At 37.4% G+C, this 22,756-nt stretch overlaps 1 protein-coding gene across 6 annotated transcripts in view; it reads left to right on the forward strand.

Moving 5' to 3' along the window:
- GRM5 (glutamate metabotropic receptor 5) overlaps nt 1-22,756 on the forward strand; it is a 245,731-nt gene that overhangs the window by 7,184 nt on the left and 215,791 nt on the right. For 5 of the 6 annotated variants that reach the window (XM_071432802.1, XM_071432804.1, XM_071432803.1 and 2 more), the window contains one exon: nt 2,146-3,025. In XM_071432802.1, the coding sequence (XP_071288903.1) occupies nt 2,347-3,025 (679 nt within the window). In that variant the 5' untranslated portion in view covers nt 2,146-2,346. Of the gene's footprint in view, nt 1-1,223; nt 1,323-2,145; nt 3,026-22,756 lie in introns of all 6 variants that reach the window. The other variant, XM_071432805.1, reaches the window with a different exon arrangement.

The following is a 22,756-nucleotide window of genomic DNA, read 5'->3' on the forward strand; positions in this document are numbered from 1 at the left end:
AGAGCTGGCACTTGTCTATATATACACTTGTGTTCTGGATACGTAGCCTTAATTTGAGAAGTTCAGAAAAATAAGTATCCATGGTGTTAAGTAACAGAGTACTATATCTGTTCAAATGTTAGTAAGATTATAAATAATTAAAAAATTTTTAAAGTCATAACACATTCAATTAATTAAAGGTATATGAATTTAAGAGCTCTGATCTTGTACAGGGATATCCCCTGTAGTTCATCCTTTTGACTGTTTCAAATTATATGGTACCAATTTCAGAGTGATGGAATAAATAATTGCAAGACGTAAGCAATAATGATAGTCTGTAATTAGGGACTAATTAACCTGAACTGAATTGCTGTTATTCCTTAGTGGCAAAGGGTTGCAGCATTGATAAGCCAACTCTTCACAAAATAAAAAAAACCAAACCTTCTTGAAGTGTTTACAGTTGTCTGAAACTTATTTTATTATTGGCACTTTATATTACTAAAATTAATATTACCTGAAATTTTTAATATTGCAATTAAGATTTAAATATTATATTAATTGTTTCCTCTTTCTAAGGATTTGTGTTTTATTTGGGAATATTCACTCAAAATCACTCACTCCTCTGTGAAAATAATTTATAATTTATATGTCTTGGTAAAATAATAGAGAAAGCCTAACATCAAGCAGAAGGATATATTTGTGTGTCTCATCTTCAGAATCAGGAAGAGTTTCACTGTGCCACTATATTGAATGAGCTAGCTGTGAGGATTAAATTCAAGATTAAAATCCTGTGAGATTTCAACTCGAAGAAAGAGAGGTAGATTTTCAATGGTGATAGTTTCTTTCACTTTACAATATGTAGGCACTGTTAGAGTCATTGTTAATGGATTAGAAGTGATTGGGGGTGTCTGAAATGTATGAAATTTTAAATTTCTTTTATTGCATCAAAAGATTTATGTCAATAAAACTGAGACTGGGGTCTTCCCCAGAATTTTGCAGTTGTTTTGTTAAAAATGAAATTGGGCATATTGGTTCCCTATATAGCTCAGCATCTTAGATATAAAAGTGCACTTACCTTTCTGTACTACCAATGTATTCACTGGCAGGTGAGATGGTATTTATGTGCTCAGGAATCAAGACCTGGCAAACAACTATTTAAGCCCTATATTTAAAACTGGAAACCTTCTGCTGTAAATCCACTGCCAGGTGCAGAGCATTTTCAAATATATTTTCTGGTTCCACAGGTTAACCACAGCCCAAGATGTGAAGTGTTTGCTGATTTATTTATTTATTTATCCTTCAGCAACAGTGAAGATGAGTGCAGATTGTATTTCAGTCTATAGGTAAATGTAGCTGATATAATATTTTTGGGAATTAGTGCATCTGTACAGTGTTTGTGTTGACTTCTTGATACCAGTGGAGTCTGTAGGGTTGTGTACAAAATAAGAATTTTTCAAATTGCTTTTTGATGATTTTTGAAGTAAGGATGTAAAAAGGCAAAAATAATTTCATTGCTTTGCTGGTTTAGAATTATTGTTTCTTTGCTTAAAACAAATATAAATATTAATAATAAAAACAGTTTTCTTAATCTTGCTTAAAAGCCAACTTATTTCACGTTGTATTTTGCAAAATAAAAACAGATTTATACATTCTGCATTCCTTAGAATAACAGCTTTGTGTGTCAACAGCAGTTTCCTAGTGCTGAAATGGGTAATAGGGTGCAGTCCAGGGTACATTAGTGTGACATATGTATATTAGAGATATAGAAAGTGTCTGAAATTAAAGGGAGTTGTTTTCGAAGACATGTATTAGAAATGGCAACACACCTTTCTTCTGTAGAACTAAATAGTTGCCAGTCTTTTGTGCATTTGAAAACATTTCCCCAAAGAATTTTTAAATGTGATTGTCAAAAAGAAAGAAGTTGATTTAAACTGGCAGAAGTACAAGCCTAAGATTGTAAAACACTCAAGTGAGATAAAGTTTTCCAGCTTGAAAACGATGAAAGGAAGCATATCCAGTAGACAATGTATTACAGGCATTGATCACTGTAGGAATAGGTGCAATTTTAGAAAAGATTGTAAGATTTTGTATCATAATATATATGATATATTTTGCTGACTTTATAAATAATTTTAAAGATATTTCTTTGTTTATTAATTTTTGAAGGGTATGAGGATTATGACCTTATGTGCAGCTCTGCATAGCTGTCCACTTGGAGATGATGGTGACTCCTTAGAGAACAGATGCCAACTCCTGGTTAACAATCAGTATAGTGCTCCTTCTCTCCAGAAGATTTGATAACTGCTTTTCACCAGCTCTCCAACTTTTTCCCATCATGTTGTCTCTACCAGCCTAAAATTTCCTAAAATGGTCCTTTTGCTGTTCCTTGCAATCCTGCTGTTGAAGGAAGATGTCTGCGGGAACTTTGGGCTTTTGGTTTCAGCACAGGCAAATGAGAGAAGAGTGGTTGCACACATGCCTGGTGATATTATCATTGGAGCTCTATTCTCTGTCCATCACCAACCAACTGTTGACAAAGTTCATGAGAGGAAATGTGGAGAGGTAAGAGAGCAGTATGGTATTCAGAGAGTGGAGGCAATGCTACATACCCTTGACAGAATTAATTTGGACCCCACACTGTTGCCAAATATAACACTAGGATGCGAAATAAGGGACTCCTGCTGGCATTCTGCTGTGGCTCTGGAGCAGAGCATTGAGTTTATAAGGGACTCTCTCATTTCTTCGGAAGAAGAGGAAGGGATGGTGCGATGTGTGGATGGATCATCATCGTCTTTCCGCTCCAAGAAACCCATTGTTGGTGTCATTGGGCCTGGCTCCAGCTCTGTTGCTATCCAGGTCCAGAACTTGCTGCAGCTTTTCAATATACCTCAGATTGCTTATTCTGCCACAAGCATGGACCTAAGCGACAAAACTCTGTTCAAGTATTTTATGAGAGTGGTGCCCTCTGACGCACAGCAAGCAAAGGCCATGGTGGACATTGTCAAACGCTATAACTGGACCTACGTTTCTGCTGTACACACTGAAGGTAAGAGGTCACTTTTTAGCACATAAAAATGCCTTTGAAATACTCTGATGTGGTCTAATTGATAGATGATGATAGTTTGATGTTGTTGGATTTTTGCCAGTCAGCTCTCAACAGTATAGACTTTTACTCTACTTAATAATAACTTTATATTCTCTCTGGGTCTGAAGTAGCAGCTGAAGTAGCTTCATGTTGTCAATGGCTGAAACACATGGGATGGTGTGTGCTCTAGGGCCACTCATTGGTAAAAGTGCTTGATCTGAACTCTCCAAACTTAATTTAATTTAGTTGACATTTATTTATTTTTCTTTATCTACTAATATGTAGAATAGTAATTATGACTGTTTTTGAATCAATGGGTTGTGGGAAAGCATCTGGTCTTAGTGCAGATGAGAGCTAAATCATCATTTGAAACTGTAGCTGAGTCAGAATGTGTTCCTACTTAATGTCTGAGCCAGAGTGGCACAGGTACTTAAAAACATGCAATTCTGACTAATATTTGAATGCAAGTTGTTCCAGCTCCTCCATATTTATATATATATTTATCCTTTTTACAGTACTTCATGGAGTATTGCACCACTTCTTCCTCTGCCTATGGGCATTGGTTTTGGGACAGAGCAAGGGAAGTTTCCTTGAATTCCCTCACACATTTATGAGCCATCAGGTGTCCATAAAATCAGAACTGTGTGCTAAATTGCTTTCCTCTTTATATTTATTTGACATAGAGCTTAAGCCTTTTATCCAGCATTCAGAAGAGTATGTGATTAAAGGGAAATGCTATGGAAAAGTGCACTTGATTTCATTATTCTTTGTACTGATAGAATTGAGTTCATCTTGCTAGAAGTGACTAGAATTTGATACTGCCTTAAGAGCAAGTTTCGTCAGGCCTTGCCTAATGACATCACTATTTAAGGAGTTTTATGGAATTAAGTTCTGTGATGAGTTTTAGGACCTCACCCCATTGCCTCTGTTCAAATAGACAGATGCTGTATGGCAGGCTCAGAATACAAATTGAGAATGAAAAATGTTAAGGCATTGAGTAGCGGTGGTGACGTTGCTGAACAGTGGCAGATGCTGCTGGCTTTATTATAACCAATAGAGAGCAGATTGCCCTTCCCACACACTGAGTATATTTCTCTGGCAGGCTTTATACTATTCAGAGCCCCTTCTGAGGAGATGCTTGTCCAATAGTATAATGTCAAGATGTCTTTCCTCCTACAGATATCCAGAGAACTTACTCTGCAGTATTAAAAAAAAAAAGTAAGAATTTGCATGTGGATTGTTGCAACCATGTTTTCATCATGATAGTGAGAGCTGGTAAATAGCTGAACCTTTTTTTGTATAGGGATGCATGAATACAGCAACAGTTTAATCTAAAACTTCAGTGTTCAAAACAGTGTATAAGTCACTCTACATGACATCATGTAGTGAGGGTATTCTGTACCAGCTGATGCCTTTGGCATAGTTAGGTGTGCAACCTACCCTTCACAAATATGTATGAATAACATCATGGTCAAAAATAATGCTACTAACAATAGCATAAGATTTTATATTCTGAATACTTTTGATGACTCATCTAGTTTTTGCAATGAACAACTTTTACACCTCTCCTTATTGAGATGTGATGTTTTCATATTCAGTGTGGGAATAGTCATGCTTATATCAAAGTCTGGTTCTTCACAGAGTGAAAATATGTACTTTTTCAACTTTCTGTGGACACTCCTTGGAGCAGATGGTAGCATATGGTGTGTTAATCTTACAGCAGAGGAACTTTGTACTCTGCACTGGAAAGAAGGGAATAGGGACACAAGGGCTGGAGTGGAACATAGATGCTGTGGGCAAGATGAGAGGTAAATGAGAAAAGAGCTGAATGTGAAGAAGGAGAAAAACAAAATTATATATGTAGCATAACATGTGCCTGCTTCTGCCATTATTAAAGTGGATATACTAGGTGGAGCGTTGTTAAAACCTGAGACCTCATTCATAGCATATTTACAGCAATATAATTTTGGACTTCAGTGAAAGAACATTAAAATTGGGTGGATCTTGTGATCCTATCATCTAGTTGCATAATCTGGTAAGGATGACGAATAGACTCTCCAGGTAAAACATCAAAAGTTTTATTACAATAAAACCGATGGTATTTATGACGTAATAAAAAAAAATACTAGCTGATCAAGATAATTCTTTGAAATGTGACAATGTATGATCTTCAGGGCACTTTCTAAGGACTGTGACACATGTTATCCCTTGTATTATTTTTAAACTACCTTTAAAAAACCCTACATATTAATGCTAAAGAAAAGGAATTGAGTAAATAAGCAAAGGAGAGATTATTTATTTATTTATTTATTTATTTATGTTGTAATTATTTTTCATTTTACTGTGGCATCTTGTAACTTATAACATTCTTAATATGCCACTCAACTCAGTGTCCTACATTCACAGGTATTATTTCAAACAGAAAAAAAATTTTGAATCCTTCTCCTTGAGATTTTTACTGATGTAGGATCCCAGACGATCCCATAGAAGGTAGTCCTGCTTTTCACACATAGAAGGTAGTTCTGACCAGCTAAGTCATTATCTTTAACTAATTTTCATTTATTAATTTGCTTATTAACCAGATTCTTCTGATCTTTATGATCATATTCTGATCAATATGATCTTTGGCTTCTGTGAATGATTTCCATGGAGAGGGTGGATCCTCTCCTCCAAAGCCTGATGGAGAGCAAGAAAGAGACATGAAAAACCTATTAGTTTCATTCCTTTGATAGTCTCATCAGCAGATAAATTTATAGGTCTCTTTTGGGTCTATTGTAAGAAAAGCATGGCATTCATCAACAATTTCATAATAAAAAGCTTTTTGTTTGAATCTTTCCTTATGAACTTACGAATTATCTTTGTCTGCAGTGGATTAATGTTTTGGAAGGTTGATCTGAAGTTGTGTTTTTAAATCCTTACTTAAGACTTACAGATTTAAAATACACAAAAAATGTTAACTCTTGTAAACTTAATTCCTTTGACATTTAGCATTAAAATTTAAACTAGGTGATGCCTCCAGGTTTACAAGCAACCTCTAAAAGTAAATTTTTTCCTAAAAATGGGAAGGTAGCAAGGACAGCTGTCAGCATAGTTCTTGTAATTTTGAGAAGGAAGGTTCTTCAATCCCTTCAATAGAAAATGTGAGCAACAATTGAATGACATTTCTTATTAAAAAAAGTCATATTTCTGTAGTGTATTTTACATAAGCCAATCAGAAATCTTTGCAAGTCTTAATCTTGGGTTGTAACTCTGTCTTTCTTGGCTCTGTCAGGAATTATTATCATCACTTTCCCCCTCTCTCCAACTCTTCCTTACATTATGACTTGTGGTACTCTACTCTGAACCAACCTGGGTTTAAAATAAAATTTTTCATGTACAATGAGGGCTGTTTTCCAAAAAGTCATATCAGTTCTGAGGTTCAGTCCACGCTGTGGCCCCATGAGCAGACAAATTAGCAGTGCATGGCAGGGAATTAGGAATAAGCAGGAATGAGGGAAACTGGGATATGAAACTCCTTGTACTAAGGACTTATCACTCAAAGCCAGAAGCAATTGTCTCAAAATTTATGGGTTACTACAACTGGCATGCAAGGGTGTGCTGGAGTTCCTACTGATCCAACTCTTTTGGTTGAGGTTACAGATTTTTTTTCCACTTCTGTGGTAGGAGCATAGGTTAAACAAACTTTCCTTAAAATTAAACAAACATTCACTTCTTAAACCCTCTTCACAGACAGACAGCAAGTCAATACTGCAACCAAGAACTGTGTGTGTGCTTCTGGGTGAGGAAAAGTAGTACAGCAGAGAGAAGACCCCTAATTTAGTCTTGCAATCTTGCAAGAATGTTTGAGATCCTTTTTTGTTGCCTACCTGTGTGGAAAGTAATGCTCGCAGGAAAGTGTAGAGAGGGGAATTTACATGTGTGTTTTTGGGTGGTGATGGTTGGCAGGCGGGCCGTGCAGCTCATGGACCGTGGGCATTTTTCTCAGCCTTTTCTTGCTTAACCACTTGACACCACAGTTAATTGAAAATGGTGGGAGAAATTTGGAAGAGGCTGGAGAAATTTGGAATGGTGGGAGAAATTTGGAAGAGATAGAGTTGCCTGTTTACCTCATTTCCCATATGAAAACATTCCCTGCTCTTTTTGAAAGATCAAAGAAAAATATGTGCAATTTTCTCTTCTCCAGTCACTGAGGTTTGAAAGCTTCATTCTGAAAGCCAGTTTGAACTCAGTACCCTCCTGTTAAGCAGACTGACATTTGGATCAGGCCTTCCTAGTCAGAGACAAGATCAATCCCTGAGAATCTCTGCTTAAAATTTGCCTGGAGTCAAATGAATTAATAACTAGAAAGGCTATTTTCATTGCCATTGGAAACCATTTATTTTGCTGCACTGAATGGGGTGAAGAGGTGATGTATGCTGGAAAAATAGAACTGTACAGGGGTACAATTGAAACACAATAAGCCAAATATATTGGGGGTGGCAAGGGAGGCATTTATTCTGGTTATGTAAAAGGTGTAATTTGCTTTTGAAGGCAGTCTTAAGAAATAAGACAGTTTGTTGACATTTTCTTCAGGCAGCTCTGCAGGTAAACATTGAATGAAACTCATCCTCAAAGTCCTCCGTGTTGAACTTCACTTTCCTCCATTTAAATTAATCATAAGTGCATAGAAAGAGGTGGTTCACATTCATTTTCTTGGGATGTAATCTGGCAAGCATAACGAAAGCAGACTGCTTTTTCCCTGCACATAAAGGTTATTTCACACAGTTCCTTTCATTTTTGTTCAAATGTGTCCGGTTAAAAGACTTTTTTTGCCCCCATCCTTTGCTCCCAAATAAAAAGCTAAATCGAAATTAGTCATAGTCTGTGAGAATAGGAAGAAGAAATTAATGAAAGAACTGCAACAAGTTGATGTTAAACCAGTTGCCTGGAACAAACTGTACTTATATGAAGTCTTTACTTTAGACTCTAGATTTGTATCCTTTAGAGACAACAATTGTATCATGGTCAAAAATATTATTTGCTTTTCACAAAGTAATACAATTGAAATTTGGGTTAATTTTAGTTGAAGAAGAGGTGAAATTTTTTCACGCTTTGTATGCAGAAAAAACCCCCATGTTGAAATAATATACCAAGAATGTCTGTGCTAGTCCATGAAAATATTTTTATTTGCAGACAAAATCTATCTCTAAAAATCCATTTCTGAAAATTGAAGAATTTCCTGTCTAAAGACTGGAGGATATTCTATTCCAGCAACATTTAATTTTTGCTATTGGATAAAAATAATTATGTGTTTGGAGTTTTCTGAAATTATTTTTAAACTGTTTCAAACATAAATTTTGAGATCAGAATTATCACAATTTGATATTCTCCTAATCATATTAATCTTCTGGCAAAACTGAAAAATATCTCTCATCTGAAAGAAAATATGGGGGAAAAAAATACTCAGTTCAGGTTCCAGTCCTATCCTGTTACTTGCTCATTTTTATTGAATATTGACATCTGAAAGAGGTAGCTGTTTCCTTGCCTAATTTCAAATATTGATCACAGTATCCCAATTGTGAAAAGTGAGTAAATGCTCTCTGCCAGCTGGGAATACTGAGACAGAAATGGGAAGCAATGTTGAGTTAATGTTTGTCTTGCTCTGCAGTGAATGACTGCCCAGACAACATTTTAACACTGCTCAGGCCAGACACACCTGCTGTGAAGGATCTTGGCTTACAGAAAAATATAAACTGAGGGGTATACTCTGCATTCTGTTAGTGTAATGGGGATGAAAATTCTTAGGGAAAATACCACGAGACTGCAAATGGGATATGAGCAAGGAGGTGTGTTATTCTAAATCTCAGGTCATTCAGGTTGTCAAAATGTCACTTTGCTTCTTTTGTTTAGGGACTAAGTGTTTGAATGTCACTTTTCCAGCCATTTAGACTCTATAGCAACTCAGTGAAAGTCTCAGTGTCATGAAACTTGCCTTCACTGAGAGGAAAACAATGGGAGTCCATCAACCTCCAGCTTCATCTTCCCTTTTTCCACTGCTCGAGGCCTGGAAATAGCCCAGTTACTGTCCCCATGCCCAGGCTGCACCCCTTCAATCAGAGAAGGATCTATAAAGTTGATGAGATTTGGAGATCTGTCAGAAAACAAAGTTTCACCACACAGTGCTTACTGGGTCAGAGCAGTTTTATCAAAGATGGTTCTTCTAATATGTGTTATCAGATGCCTAAGGGTAGTGGCAGTGATTCCTTTTCTGTATCCCTCATTGATATTTTGTCTTTGAGATTAAAAAGTACGTGCTATAGACCTGTTTGGAAAACAGATATTCCATGCAATTAAAAAAAAATAAATTTCCTGAGATAATTTTTGTCCCAAGTCATAATTCATAGCTAAAATACCAACATGTTTTTAGTGAATAAAAGCTCTGAAAAAATTAGAATTTGGTCAAAATAACTGCTTGACAGGTTTATATTAAGAGTTGATAAAAGATAACTTGATTAATCAAATGAGATCTTTGTTCTAAACTGTGTTCACTTTTAATTGCCTGTCACAGATATTAGTGTTCCTTAACAGTTTTGGCAAAAAGTGTTTTATTCAAGAAAGAGCTGGAAGTTTGCCTTATATCCCATTTTATTTAGCATGTCTTGTACTACCAATCCGGTACACAACTTAAACATTTTCGGATATATTGAAATGTATCCAAAATTAATCCAATAGTTAAGGAGAAGATGATAAACAAGGTCCCATTATTCACTATTTGAAAACATTTGTGGTACTTCTGAATCTGTATTCCTTATTCTTCAAACTGTATATTTTTCTTTTTTCATGTATGTTACCTAGTGGCAGGAAATTTAAATCATTAAATTGTTAAGCAATTTTTCACAGATTTAAAGGTCAAAACTAAATTTTGATATATTAAAAAAAACCCAAACCACCAAACCCAAAAACTCCCAAAGCATTGTTTCATATTCGTTGAAATAGATTCTTGAGAATTGAGATTAAATTATTAAGAATTCAGGGGTGATCAGAACACTCGGGGGTGATCAGAACACTCTTGAGATGGTAGCCAGGAACAAGGGGAGAAGAGAGAAAAAAAGTCATCCAACACCATTGGAAGGACTAGGATTAGAACACACTTTTCAGAGTGCTAGTTTTAGACCACAGGTAGGAGAAGACTTTGCAAGAAACTAGGATTTAATTTCCTACAGAAACAAGAAAAAAAGAGGATGTCCTGCACTTGTCAGTATCTTTAAAACCATATAGTATGGAGCTTAATAGTGCAGGAATTAAACCAAAGATGCTTCAAAATGTGAAAATTTCTGTGCATTTAAGGAGCAGAATAGATATTTACATTGTCCATACATGAAGAACATTTCCTGTGCCTATAAGAGCTAATTTGTGATTTCTTCAAAAGCTAAGAAAGGGCAAAGGGCTTCTGCTGGATCTTTTAAACTCTTCCGCCTTTCCCTAAGGCAGTTCTGACTAGCCGATCCTTGAATCATACAGGAGACAGTGATCTTGGAGGGGAGCCAATAATTATACATTTACTTTAATTTAGTTTGAAAGTCACTGGAGAGAGAATAATGTTGTATCCATCTTACTAAAATCTGATTGCAGGCTCATGATATGGAGGCAGCCCATGCTGTAATGCATGGTGTTTATATCATTATATTGTACGTGTATACATTAAAGGAGTGATTGGGAAGGTTATTAACAGAATAGTTGCCATCTACCTTGGCAACTGAATTTGCAGACAATATTCCTCATAAATCACTGCCTTGTTTTTAAATGAACATAATGTAACTCATAATTTTGAATATACTGACTGGAAAAGAATGTATATAAGATTTCCTTTAGCTGAGGGGTTTGACTTTTCTTTCTGGAAGTCTGACAACATTTATGGCTGGCCAGATACATGGTCCAGGTGATATATATGAAAGCCTCCATATAAAATCAATTACATTGTCAAAGGGCAAGCAAACAATGTATGGGGAATGGTTTTTCTCAAAGTGCAATATATACTTGAAGAATTGCAAAGATAATATCTGGGGAGGATGGTAAACCATCACACTGAATGAGTCCCATGGCCAAAATCCAACCTAACTGTTTTGAACAGTGGAAGTATGAGGAAAATTCCTCCACAGACTGTTCCTCAGTCTGTTGTGATCTAGTCAGATGCCTCCTATTTGTCTTTAGCTAGGATTACATGGTTTTTTTGTATCTTTTCTTCTTGAGATAGATTTCTTCTTACTTTCTAGTTGACATTATGGGGGGTAGGAGGAAAAATAGATTAAGTACTCCCAAAAGAAAGGTGCAAAATAGTAGTGAGGGGACTGTGATAAGGATCTAGGAAATTTCAGTGAAGATAGCTACAGCAGACAATTCAGTTGTCCAAGACTGAGATTCTGGAGTGCATAAGGCGAACATATATAAACTATGGTTGATCACACATGGCTGAATCACAGAACATGTTCACCCCTCCCTGGTTTGAATTTATTCAAAAGAATAAAAAATCTGTTCTCCATATCTTATTTCTGCTGTGTAGGATAGGTAATGAAATGACAGCCAGTTATTAGTAGTTATCACTTAGGCTAAAACATATTGTTTATGAAAATACACAGCATCTTCACCTAAGCACCTCATGTAGAGACAGAGTTGATTTCACTATCAGGTAGTCGGTTCAGACTGTGAATGACTCACCCTTCAAATGAAATAACCAGCTGTTTTCTCCACCTATAGCCCTTCATTATGATAATGTCATGGTTTGACACTGGCACAATGCCAGTGCCCCCATGAGTATACTTCTCCCTGGTTTCTGCTGTGAGATGTGACCAGGAATAAGCAAAGCAGGCTCCTACTTAGGAAAGAAAAGAAAACAAAACTTTATTAACTACACTACAACTATATATAAAAAAGAACACAAACAGGAAAAATGAAAACCTTACAAATACATTTCCTCCTCCCCCCACCAAATTCCAATACAATACATCTATTTTCCAAATCACCAACTCTTGGTCCAGCACCACCCTTCAGACAATCAATCCTCAGTTCATCAAGAGGAGAGGAGTCCTTCTTGTACCATGGGCTTCCCCTGGAAACACAGTCGAAGCCTCGTGTGTTTCCGTGTCACTCGTGGCACCGCCCGGAGAGCATCTGCTGTCGTGACTTCTTCCTTTTCATGTCCAGTGCTCTCACCACTGAACATGGACCAGAGCTGCTTCTAGGGTTGTCTTTTAAGGATGCTCTGTCCCGATCCAAAAAGGGCACAGTCTCTCCTTTGGGACACCTGTCCCCACAATCTCTCCTTTGGGACACCTGTCCCCCCCATATTTTTCACCCCCTGGGGCCGAGGGGCACCAACACTGAACCCTCTTGGTTCTGAGGCATTGCCTCCCCCTAGATGCAGTCTCTGTATCACAAGGAGCATGGTTCTGTCCATGGCTATACAAAAAGAGTCCAGCAAAAGCCACTCTGTCATCTCTTCCCACTAAAATTCTTCTCTATTCTTCCATCATCTCTCACTTACCCAGACCTCTGTCACACTTTCCCATTTCCTTCTTCATCTTCCCCTCTATCTCTCTTCTAGGAAAGGTCAATGTTCTGTAAAGTCTTCATTGTCCAAAAAGGGTTAAAAGCTCAGACTCTGCCTTCTCAGGAACTCCCACAGCGGCCGGACACCTTCTCACTGCATCCTCCCCCCCTCTTCTGCTTCTCCTTCTCAGCCGTGCTGCCGGCACATGTTATCAAGTTTCAAGGTAGCACAGTCCCAAGCACAGGCTGTACTCTCTCTCTCTCTCTTGGGGGGGCTGCCCGGTGCCTCCTGGTACTTCTCCCACCCTTCCATCCTCGGGGGCCTCTTCACCTCCCCTCTCTGTCCAAGCCCCAGCCTACCTTACCCGGCCGCATGGCTCCCCTGCCCCGCCCAGTCAGCAGCTGGGCCGGGGCAGAGACCCGAACTCTTTCCTCACCAGAACCCTAGAGAGCCTCCCAGGAGAGAGCTCTGCCTTTAACCCCGTGTTCTCAGAGGCAGATCCAACGTCCCAATGGCCACAGTAGATGCCAATATTAAAATCTGATCATTCATTGGCCCAACCACAGCATCCCAGAAAACACATTTCCTGTCAAACCACCTCAGATAAGTTCTTCTCAGGAAAATCTTCTCTTCTCAGGCATTATTCTAATCTTTATTTTGGTGAAACCAAAGAGCTCTAGTTCTCTGAAAAGCCACTTCTGTAAATTGGCTTTTCCACATGCTGAGTTTTTCTTATAGTCCTTGTATAAATCTTTCCAGTTTTGTCAAATTCATTTGTAAGAACATATACCCTTTCTCTCAGGGAAATTGGTATTCTATTTTCTTCACCTTGAAGCTAGACAGGACTTCAGCATACAGAGTGATATTTCTTACCTTATTAGCAAACCAATACAGTAATGGCCTGTAAAAACATATTCTATACTGTTGATTTTTCCCTTTACAGTTATCTTCCTCCCTCTTGTCATAGCTTCTGCTTATCTGGCTTACTATCTCACCATTCTCAAGGTTCAGTGGGTTTTTTTAAACCCACACTTTCTTTTCTGATTGCATTAATTCTTTACTCTTACCCCTGGTTAGATTTGATTTTTTTGCTCTTATCCCTCCCTGGTCAAAATAAGATTACTGATCAACTTTAGGTAGATAGTTTCATAAATATAATAGGATGCACTGATTTGGAAATTTTGTAAAATTTTTGGTTCATGTGACCCTGACTATCAATCAATGCATACTGACCCCTGGATAAAACAAAGGCCATCAAAATTACACACTATTTTTAAAGTTCTTTCACCTAGAGAATCCAGACTTAGTCCAGATGAATTCTAAAGTTCAGGCTTAAGCTCCATATTCTCCTTTTAAAATATATGATTCTAAGTAGATATATTTTTCAACAAGTCTTCTTTCTTTAAGCTTAATGTATTACAGTGATTAAATTTGCGGATTTGGCATTTCGTGAAAAACAGGACATTTTTTCACATGCAAGCAAAGCATTGAAGGTGAAAGATAAACTGAAAATCTTCTTCTCTTTTACCTTCAACACGCTTCATACCCAACTTCAGTCTCAACTACGTTAGGATTGGATTCTTGAACACAATATGTGTTGCACTTGAAGAATTCAACACCATCAGGTTGCTTCAAATATGGTTCTTGTAAGCAAGAGGAGTGAGCAGTCAGGGAGGATGTGGACATGCTCTTGGGGGTGTTCATTACATTGCAGAAAAAATTGTCAGTGTCCATGGTCTGAGAGCACTGCTGAAGAGGCAACAGACATGCATCCTGACAGAAAATCAGGGAAGATATATTTAAGCATGAAAAAAGAGCAAAACCCCTTTCCCATTTCAAACTTTGGAAGTTTGGAACGGGATCTTTTATCTTTGTTGATGGAGAAAAAGCAGGAAGTGTCAGCTCCTTTCCCATTTCCAGGATAGCTTTGCATCTCAGAGACCAATTTTATCATAGGTTTTTAAAGAAGTCCAGGGAGGAAAATAAGTAATGTATGCACTGCTCATTTGGTTTTATGAGTAGAACAGAACTTCAGGTTGCATTTGTAAGTAGTTTTTCCTTTTTCTTCCATCTTTGCCACAGAAAAGTACAGGACTCAAATACTTTTCACATTAACGGAAACTTTCAAAAAGATTAGGATATGTTCCCGAAAGAGAACTGTGAGAGAGTACATATTATCTTTTGAATATAAGCTTTTCATACATCTTCAATCGTGGTTATATATAAAAATGGTTACTTTGGTTTTTTCATTCTGGCAGCATTGTGGGATGTGAAATTACCTTGCTCATTTTCATGCATATGCAAAAAGACAAGAAATTTTTCTGACCTATTTCTTGTCCTAAAGGTAAAGTATGAGAAAACCTCAAATTTAAGAGGTCTAAAAAAAGTTAAAGTTGGATCAGATGCTCTCTCTCCCTGGCTTAAATATCTGCCTTGAAAGACCACTGTACAGGGTATTTCAATGCTCAGCTTCTGATTTTGGCATGTTCATGCCTTCTGAAAAGAAAGTGATATGTAGATGGTCTGTGTCTTGCTGGATATGGAGCTGAAGATTTTGTTCACTCAGACAGAATTTCTATGGAGGTCCTTTTTTATTTTCAGTCTAAAGGTATTTATGTAAACGTGTCTGTCATCACACTTAAGTTGTTCAGAATAAAACATCTGGTGCAGCACGCATTCAGAGATCTCAGCCTTATGCGCTTTGCATAGAAGACAGACTGCTGCAATGACTGGGATGGGTTAGGCACATAGTATCTTCTGGTGAGCTACCTTAGATTCAACTGAACTGTGTAAGCTTTATAGTTTTAACAACATCCTGCCATGGAGTTTTATTGAGAAGTGAGAGTTGCTTGACCTGTAGATTTACTAATTTTCCATTTCCTCCAGCATGTGGAGGAGTGACATGCAAATAGGTCTGGCACAGGAGACAAAGTGCTGAGAAGAGCCACAGTCATTTGTGGTCAGCTATGCCCATGTCAGGCTATGGTGAAGCCTCTGCAATTTCATGTGATGGCATGTTCATCACACTCAGCCACATTAGGAGAGGGAAGGTTGTTGTGTCTTCTGCTCCGTGGACCTGCCTTTGCTGCTAGATTAACTTGTGTGTCTGTGGATGGAAACACAATGCTATCTCTTATAGCCCCCTTGGAGAGTGGCAGTCGAATCAAATCCCCCAAACCAGAAAAGTCAGCCTGGGAATACATGCCATGGAAAGCAAGACACTGGAGTGGCTACTGGAGAAGGGAGTTTGGGATGGTTTATGTGGAAGTGACATCCTGTTGCCTCCTCTTCTGGACTATTTCTTTGGCCCCGAAGAAACTGTAGATATCATGTCAATGTCTTACGATGGAGAGACTGGTTCAAATACACATTTGGGCTGTACTGTTGCAGTATTGTGCTCAAACTCATTAGTCCATTGGCATGGGGCGCAGCACTCTGGAGCTGAGCATCTCAACACAACAGGTTGGATCAGAGCTGCACTGGGTGTGCCTGCAGTCCCATCTGTAGCCTGGTGGGGACATGCCTCCAGCCATCTGCAAGGGGCATGCTTAATGATTTTATAATGGTTTGGCATTTTGTAGGCTGAGCATTGGCACACACTGGTGTCTTTGAAGCATTTATTCCAAACACCCACATTTCAAGTGTGTGATGGAAGTGTTGTGAGGAGCAATACTTCGGAGAGAAGGGACACTCAGACACTGCTTGCAATGTGGGGCAGAGAAACTCACAGACATGCAGTTTGAATACATGTTTCTGTTACCAAACACACAGGGGATTGTGCCCTTAGAGAAGGTGCTCTGAAACATTGAGAAAAGTAACTTGATTGACATAGCTCCCCTGGAAAAGAGGAAGAGAACACTAGAACCATGGGAAAATGAAACCTGTAAGGCTGGTTCCTATTTCTCTTTTACACAAAAGCTTTTATCTGATTCTGTTTTTTTTCTCTTCTTGAACAGTTGGTAGAGTGGGTGTTATATTCAACACCTCCGTGTGACAAATCTCAGCCTACAAAGTACTGACATGTTACATTTCATTAACCATATGGGACCTAATTATACTGCCTGTTAAAATACAGGTGCAAGTCCTAAAGGACCTGTTTGCTGTATGGGCCCTGTAGAATTTTAAAGTATGTTTTCCTACACAAATCACAGAGTTCATTTGACATTTGCAATATGGACAGCTTCATCAAGCTTTATAGAGCCTAAGTTTTAATATCTAGCTGAAGTAAAAGGTAAGACTTTTCCGACATGTTTGAAGGGTTTGGAGGAGAAGGGGCAGCATCTGTGCATATACTAAAAAATTTAAAAATTGTCGGTCTTCCCAGGAAGTAGTATTTCAGCATTTTGCAGTCTTGTCCATAAAGAAAACTGGCCAAAGGTAGACAGATTCCTTAAAACAGCGAGTGTTGATATCCTCTGTCAGACAACCTGGAACAAAATGGCCCAGATTTGGCAGTGCTGTCCCTGTCCTGTCTGTCCTGCTGAGACGTTGGCTCAAAAACATGAGCACAACGTAATGCCACTTGCAGATATTTCATTACAGATTATCTTATCAGATGGGCTGTGGAAGGGCAGGAGTGAACTCTGTGCAGAGAGGATATGAGTGCTAAGAGGGCTCTTTGCAAGAGGAAGCAGAATATCAAAGGTCTAGGCAAAGGAGAAACAAGAGTTTAGGATTAAGAGAAACAAATTGCAGAAATAGCAATGGTGCTTAATTGCTTCACTGATAGAATTTCTAGACATGAGTTCTTAATATACCCTAGATCCTATTCAGAAAATGTCATCTACAGGCCCTGAAATGCTTCATGAATTTAATATAATTTTATTATTCGGAAACCAAAGGCCTGAAAGCTGTCATGCTGTACTGGAGGACAACCATGGCACCTATCTTTTTTCTCAGACCTCTATTCTTCATTGAACTGGGCTCGTCTTTCATGGTTGATGGTCATGACCTGTTACTATACAGGAGATGCCACATTGGGTCCTTCAACTGTTGTATGTGTAACACAAGTCCTGAAGTTTTTCTTCAGACCAGAAGTGAAAGTGCAGTGAGGTGCTCTCAGTATTATTGAAGACACAGTTGCATTTCAAGCTAAAGCAAACTATGGAATGCAGCAGTCACTCAGAGCGGTGTTTGCATTTATAAGCAGTTGATTTGTCCTAAATATGTCAAGTAGAAATGACTGAATTTTGCTTTATAAAATGACTCTTCAAATCCATCATGTTAATACCTTCTCATAAGCTGATGGCTTCTCTCTGGCAAGATGTGTCGTTTTGATATGAACATGGTAGAGGTGCTACTTGCTTCATTGCACAAGCAAGAAATTAGTAATTACTGCACAGTTTTGTAGAGGTGTTTGTAAAAAAAATCATATTTAAACTATGATAATATTTGAGAGATTTTTGTGCATTTGTTCTCTACATTAGTGTGAAAACATATAACGCTTTCCTCATATTTTTTCTGTGGAAAACAAATAAACATTTTATAGACAAAGGAGAGGGGTTTTTTTTTAATGGAAAATTTAAAGAAACCTGTCTTTCAAAACAACAAGAATGTGTGTTTGTGCATTTTCATTTTCTGTTGGTGGAATTTGCTGTTGTCTTACCTCCTACTGCCCGCAGTTGTGGACATCCATAGGTGAGACGTAATATGCCCAATGGATATTTTTACTGTCCTCCAAAAATAGCAACAGTGAATTTGCAGTGAAACTGTTTTGTTAATCTGCATCAATATGTGAGAAGATGGTCTGACTTCAAAGATCAGCACTTTGCCATGCATGCAAAATTTGCTGAATAAATAATTAGACTGATTGCTTTGGGTTTAAATATAATTTAAAAAGTATTTGGGGCACCGTACCAAGTAATTACATATCTCAGAGGCACAGGGAGTTGGTCAGATTGTGAAGATGATCTATTTAAGGACTTTGCTTGAAATGTGCTATGTATAAAATATATTATTCTAAGGTCTACAAAGAGGTTATTGACCCAGTATAATCTTTCCAACTGAAAAGTCTACAAAAAAGTTACCAAGCTACACTTTCCAATGGGAAAGATCTTGCAGTAAGAAAGGATATTTACTGCTATTCTCTTTGTAATCAAATACTGCTTAAAGTTATGAGCAGTTTACAAACAATCAAGAATTGTTTACCAATTACTTATGAACTCTATATTAGCTAGATATCTAACATTTCTAGTAGAAAGTCAGTAGTAGCAAAACACCCAGTCCTGCAGTCGAAAAAGTACCAAGCAGAGTTACCAGACCCATCTGTGAATAGAAGAGCAGTGGAAAAAGCATGCCTTGGTTCTTCAGACTAATTTTCAGTCTGAGCCACATTGCCTTGCCTCAGTGCTGTGCTTTTACAATTTTTTTATGGTGTCCTGTCTTGCTGATTTGTGAACACACGCATTGCCAGTTTGCTCAACAGGAACATGAAGATTTCTTTCACAGGCAAGAATTGTTTTGGGTTTTTTCCTACAACTCTGCCTTTGCTGTGATTCTGCTGTCTACTTATTTGCACTGAAAGTTTTTCCTCTCTCATTATGCATTTGAATAGCATCTACCATCCAGGTACGATCCCCTTAGCTGGTGCTCATATACACCATTATAAGTATTTTGCTAAAAGAATTACTTCCCAAATAGTAGCACTTGCAGTCATGACTTCCTTTACTGATAGGACCCAAGTCCTTTCCTTTTATCAACATTTTTATTTCTGTAGTCCAGAGAGTGCAATAGAATTGGACTAAAAGTGATGGCAGTTTCAATCCATCATGTACTCTGCAGGGTTCTGGTTCAGAAAGTGCTCTGAACCCTTTTGCTATTTTTACTCTGAACAAGTGAGCTGTCTAAGGAGCAGCAAATCAGAAAGAATTCTTTTCTGATAGACAATAGGCTTCTGATTCAATGTTTGACAAATTTTTAATATTGTCTGTTGGAACAAGAACAAGAACTGTTCCTGCTGATGAAGGAATTGCCTGCTTGTCTTAATTACATGTTTCAACAAGGACTCTTATTTTGTGTGGCAATCAGTTTATTCATTTTCCTCCCCACAATACTTTTCTCTGAGCAAAACCACTTGACTCTTTGGTCTTGATTGAAGCAGAAACAGGTATATTATTGTAAATTCTGCAAAACTAGCACCTTGAAATAAAATTGTTGTTGGGGAATACTGGTGGTTACTGAAATGCTTGCTCTGCATATTTGTGTAGTAGATAAAAAATGCTAGTTGTAACATGCTGGTGGCTCAAAATTGTATCTGTAAATTATACCTTCATGGAACTTTTGGGCTAACTATTCCAGTTCTGATGCCAATGCCTTATGTTTCTCATATTTCTGAGAGTAATTGTAGACTTTTTGAAATAGATTAACCTGCAGTTGTTTGGAACAGGAAATTTAATCTCCTTGAGCATGTGCATATCAGAGAACAAAAAAGATCAATGGCCATGCTTAGGCACTGCACTTCTAACTTCCTAACTGATAACTCATCACCTGCTTCAGTTATGGACTATTGCAATGACCCCTATACAAAGCAAAATTGCTGCAATGAAGGCTGGAGCTAAGCAGTGCATGCAGAATAATTTACGTTACTTGTCCTTGTTCTGTCCATTCTCCCATTGTGAAGAAGCCCCTGTATAAACATAAAAAGGCATCATTCTTCTTGGGAGTTTTACAGGAGTAAATGTCATGGAATTACGATTTTTCAGTTGCTGTATGTGAAGAATCTCAATTTACTTTTTCTTGAAAAGCTGGTTAAATCTGATCATACCAGACCTGCATATTTTGAATACTTTGTGATTCATGCTGTCTCCAACTGTGCCTGGAAATTATTTGGGACAGTTCAGGCAAAAATGATTCCAGGGACTATTATAGCAATTTAATATTGCAGAGAATCATGTTTCACTGCTAGTGAATGTTCTCTGATGATGAATATACCAGTATAAATGTTAACTTTTTTTCTTGATAAATACCTTTCCTAACCTGTAGGCATATATTAAACAACACAGTTACCAGTAGAAGTGCAAACACAGGTTTTTTATTCCATTTGAATCTTTGCATACTCCTCTTTGTTTTTCAAGGATCTTAATTTCTTTTCTGCTCTCTACAGCTTCTTGAGATATTTAGTAGCTGCAAATGTATTATTATTAAATGTGCTTTGTTTTATTGGAGCGAATAATGAGACACTAAAAAATGCTGTGAGCTTACTCAGTTTTAATTAAATGACTATATTTTGTATAAACATTATCTTTTATTGAAAGAGGACTCATTTCAGAGGAAAAGGTGTTTGAGAAATTCAGAAAGATAATGAATTATATAAATTAGAACACTCAGGATCAAATAGTTGAATACAAAGAAGAGGCACCAGCAAAAATGGTGATTATTCTATGGTTCTGGCTTTCTTATGCCAGTTAATGATACCTGTTGGAATCTACTTTTAATGGATTTTCCCACTGGGAATCGAGGGAGGAGCTATGAAAACCTTAAGGAATTTTATTTAGGTAATGTATCATGGATATCCAAAATAATAATGAAGTAAAAATTGTAAAAGTCAAGATGAATTATGTCTCAAAAAGTAAATAAAAACAGATAGCTAAATTCTGATGTTGCTGTCTGCAAAGTTATGAAGAAGAACAAGAACAGATTGAGTCAACATTAAAAGTAATTCAATTTTGGTCCTAGGCCAGAACAAACATTTCTTGGCATAAAAGTGGTAGAAAAGATGACTCTATTTCATTTTTTTCAAGCTTCTAACTAAATTGTCCCAAAGACCCTGTTCACACAATGCACAGTCGCTTCTGAGGGGTGATTCAACCCTCTATTTCATTTAACTTTTCATTAATGATTACTGCCTTCCTAATTTAGATACTTTAGATAAATATTTAAAATTATGTGTGCTGAATAACAGACTTAACAAAGATGAAGACTTTAGAATATGAAGGCAAAGCAAATCAATTGGCAGAAGAAATAATATGGAAATAACTGCAACCAAACTGGAAGAACAACTCCTCAGTAAAATTAAAGACAGAGTCAGATAATTGTGGTCCCAAAGGATTAAGACCTGTTATTTGAAAAATCATAAATCTGGCAGCAGGATTTTGTCAGGAAAGACTTTTAGATCATCTTTTGGGTGTTTTTAAAGAAAGCATTATTTCAGGAGTAGCACCGTAATACTGGAGAATAACACGGACAATGGGTACGATATAATGCATGTTTGTCGGAGTGAAATGACTTCATTTTTCACAGATCATGTCTCTGTAGTATGTTTGCTTTCAAGAAAAATTTTGAAGATAAGGGTATGGAAGTAAATGTGATATATGTGTCACCATTTTTACAAGGGATTATTAATTTTAATAGTTTTCTCTGTAAAGGGAGAAAATATAGCTTAGATGTCATCTCTTAAGGTTTGTTAAGTGGTGATATAGTGCTACAGAGGAAATTAGGGTTAGAGGTTTGGGTTTCATAGTGGCTGGAAACTACAGTGAAACTTAGATGGGCAGGAAAGTGGATGAAATGGGAAAAGAAGGTGCAAAATTGCATAACGTTATTGTCAGCAGTCTTCAGTGATCAGTACTGGGCCTAGTTTCATGTAATGTTTTTGTAACTGATGTAAGCATGATCAGCTTACTCCTTGGGAATTTCTAATGATGTAAAAAATATTGACCAGCAGAAAGGAAAAGAAGAGCAATTGTACAGAAGAACTGGGTGATTTTGGAGACTTGGCTAAAAGAAATTGTACCAGGCAATTAAAATTTTTTCTGTCTTTAGGCATCTAACCTAACTAGTCTAACCAGGACCATAGTAATCATAAGCTCTGTCTGTGTATCAGTAAGAAATTCTGAAACCTGCCAGGGGAGGTTCAAATTTTTAAGCAGTTTCCAGCTGAGTTCTGAGGTGTGTCATGATCTCTATTGACTAAGTGAGAAGCCTGGTGTGATGGAGTTTCTGTCTTGCCTTCCACAAATACTCCTTTTTCCTTACTGATTAATGTTAATTTCTGTTGTTTCCCAGGACCTCAGCACTTAGGGAGAGAGGGTGCAGGAGAAAAGAGAAGCCAGTATGATATAGATATGAAAAAGGCAAATGGAATCTTGGAGTGGTATTTTCAGAAAAATGGATTATTTGTCCTGATATACACAATTCTGTAAATTATCATCTGATCGTTGAAGTCTGGA

Source organism: Agelaius tricolor, unplaced genomic scaffold (assembly GCF_023055355.1).
Source record: "Agelaius tricolor isolate 1412-34295 unplaced genomic scaffold, bAgeTri1.0.p SCAF_9, whole genome shotgun sequence".
NCBI lineage: Eukaryota > Metazoa > Chordata > Aves > Passeriformes > Icteridae > Agelaius > Agelaius tricolor.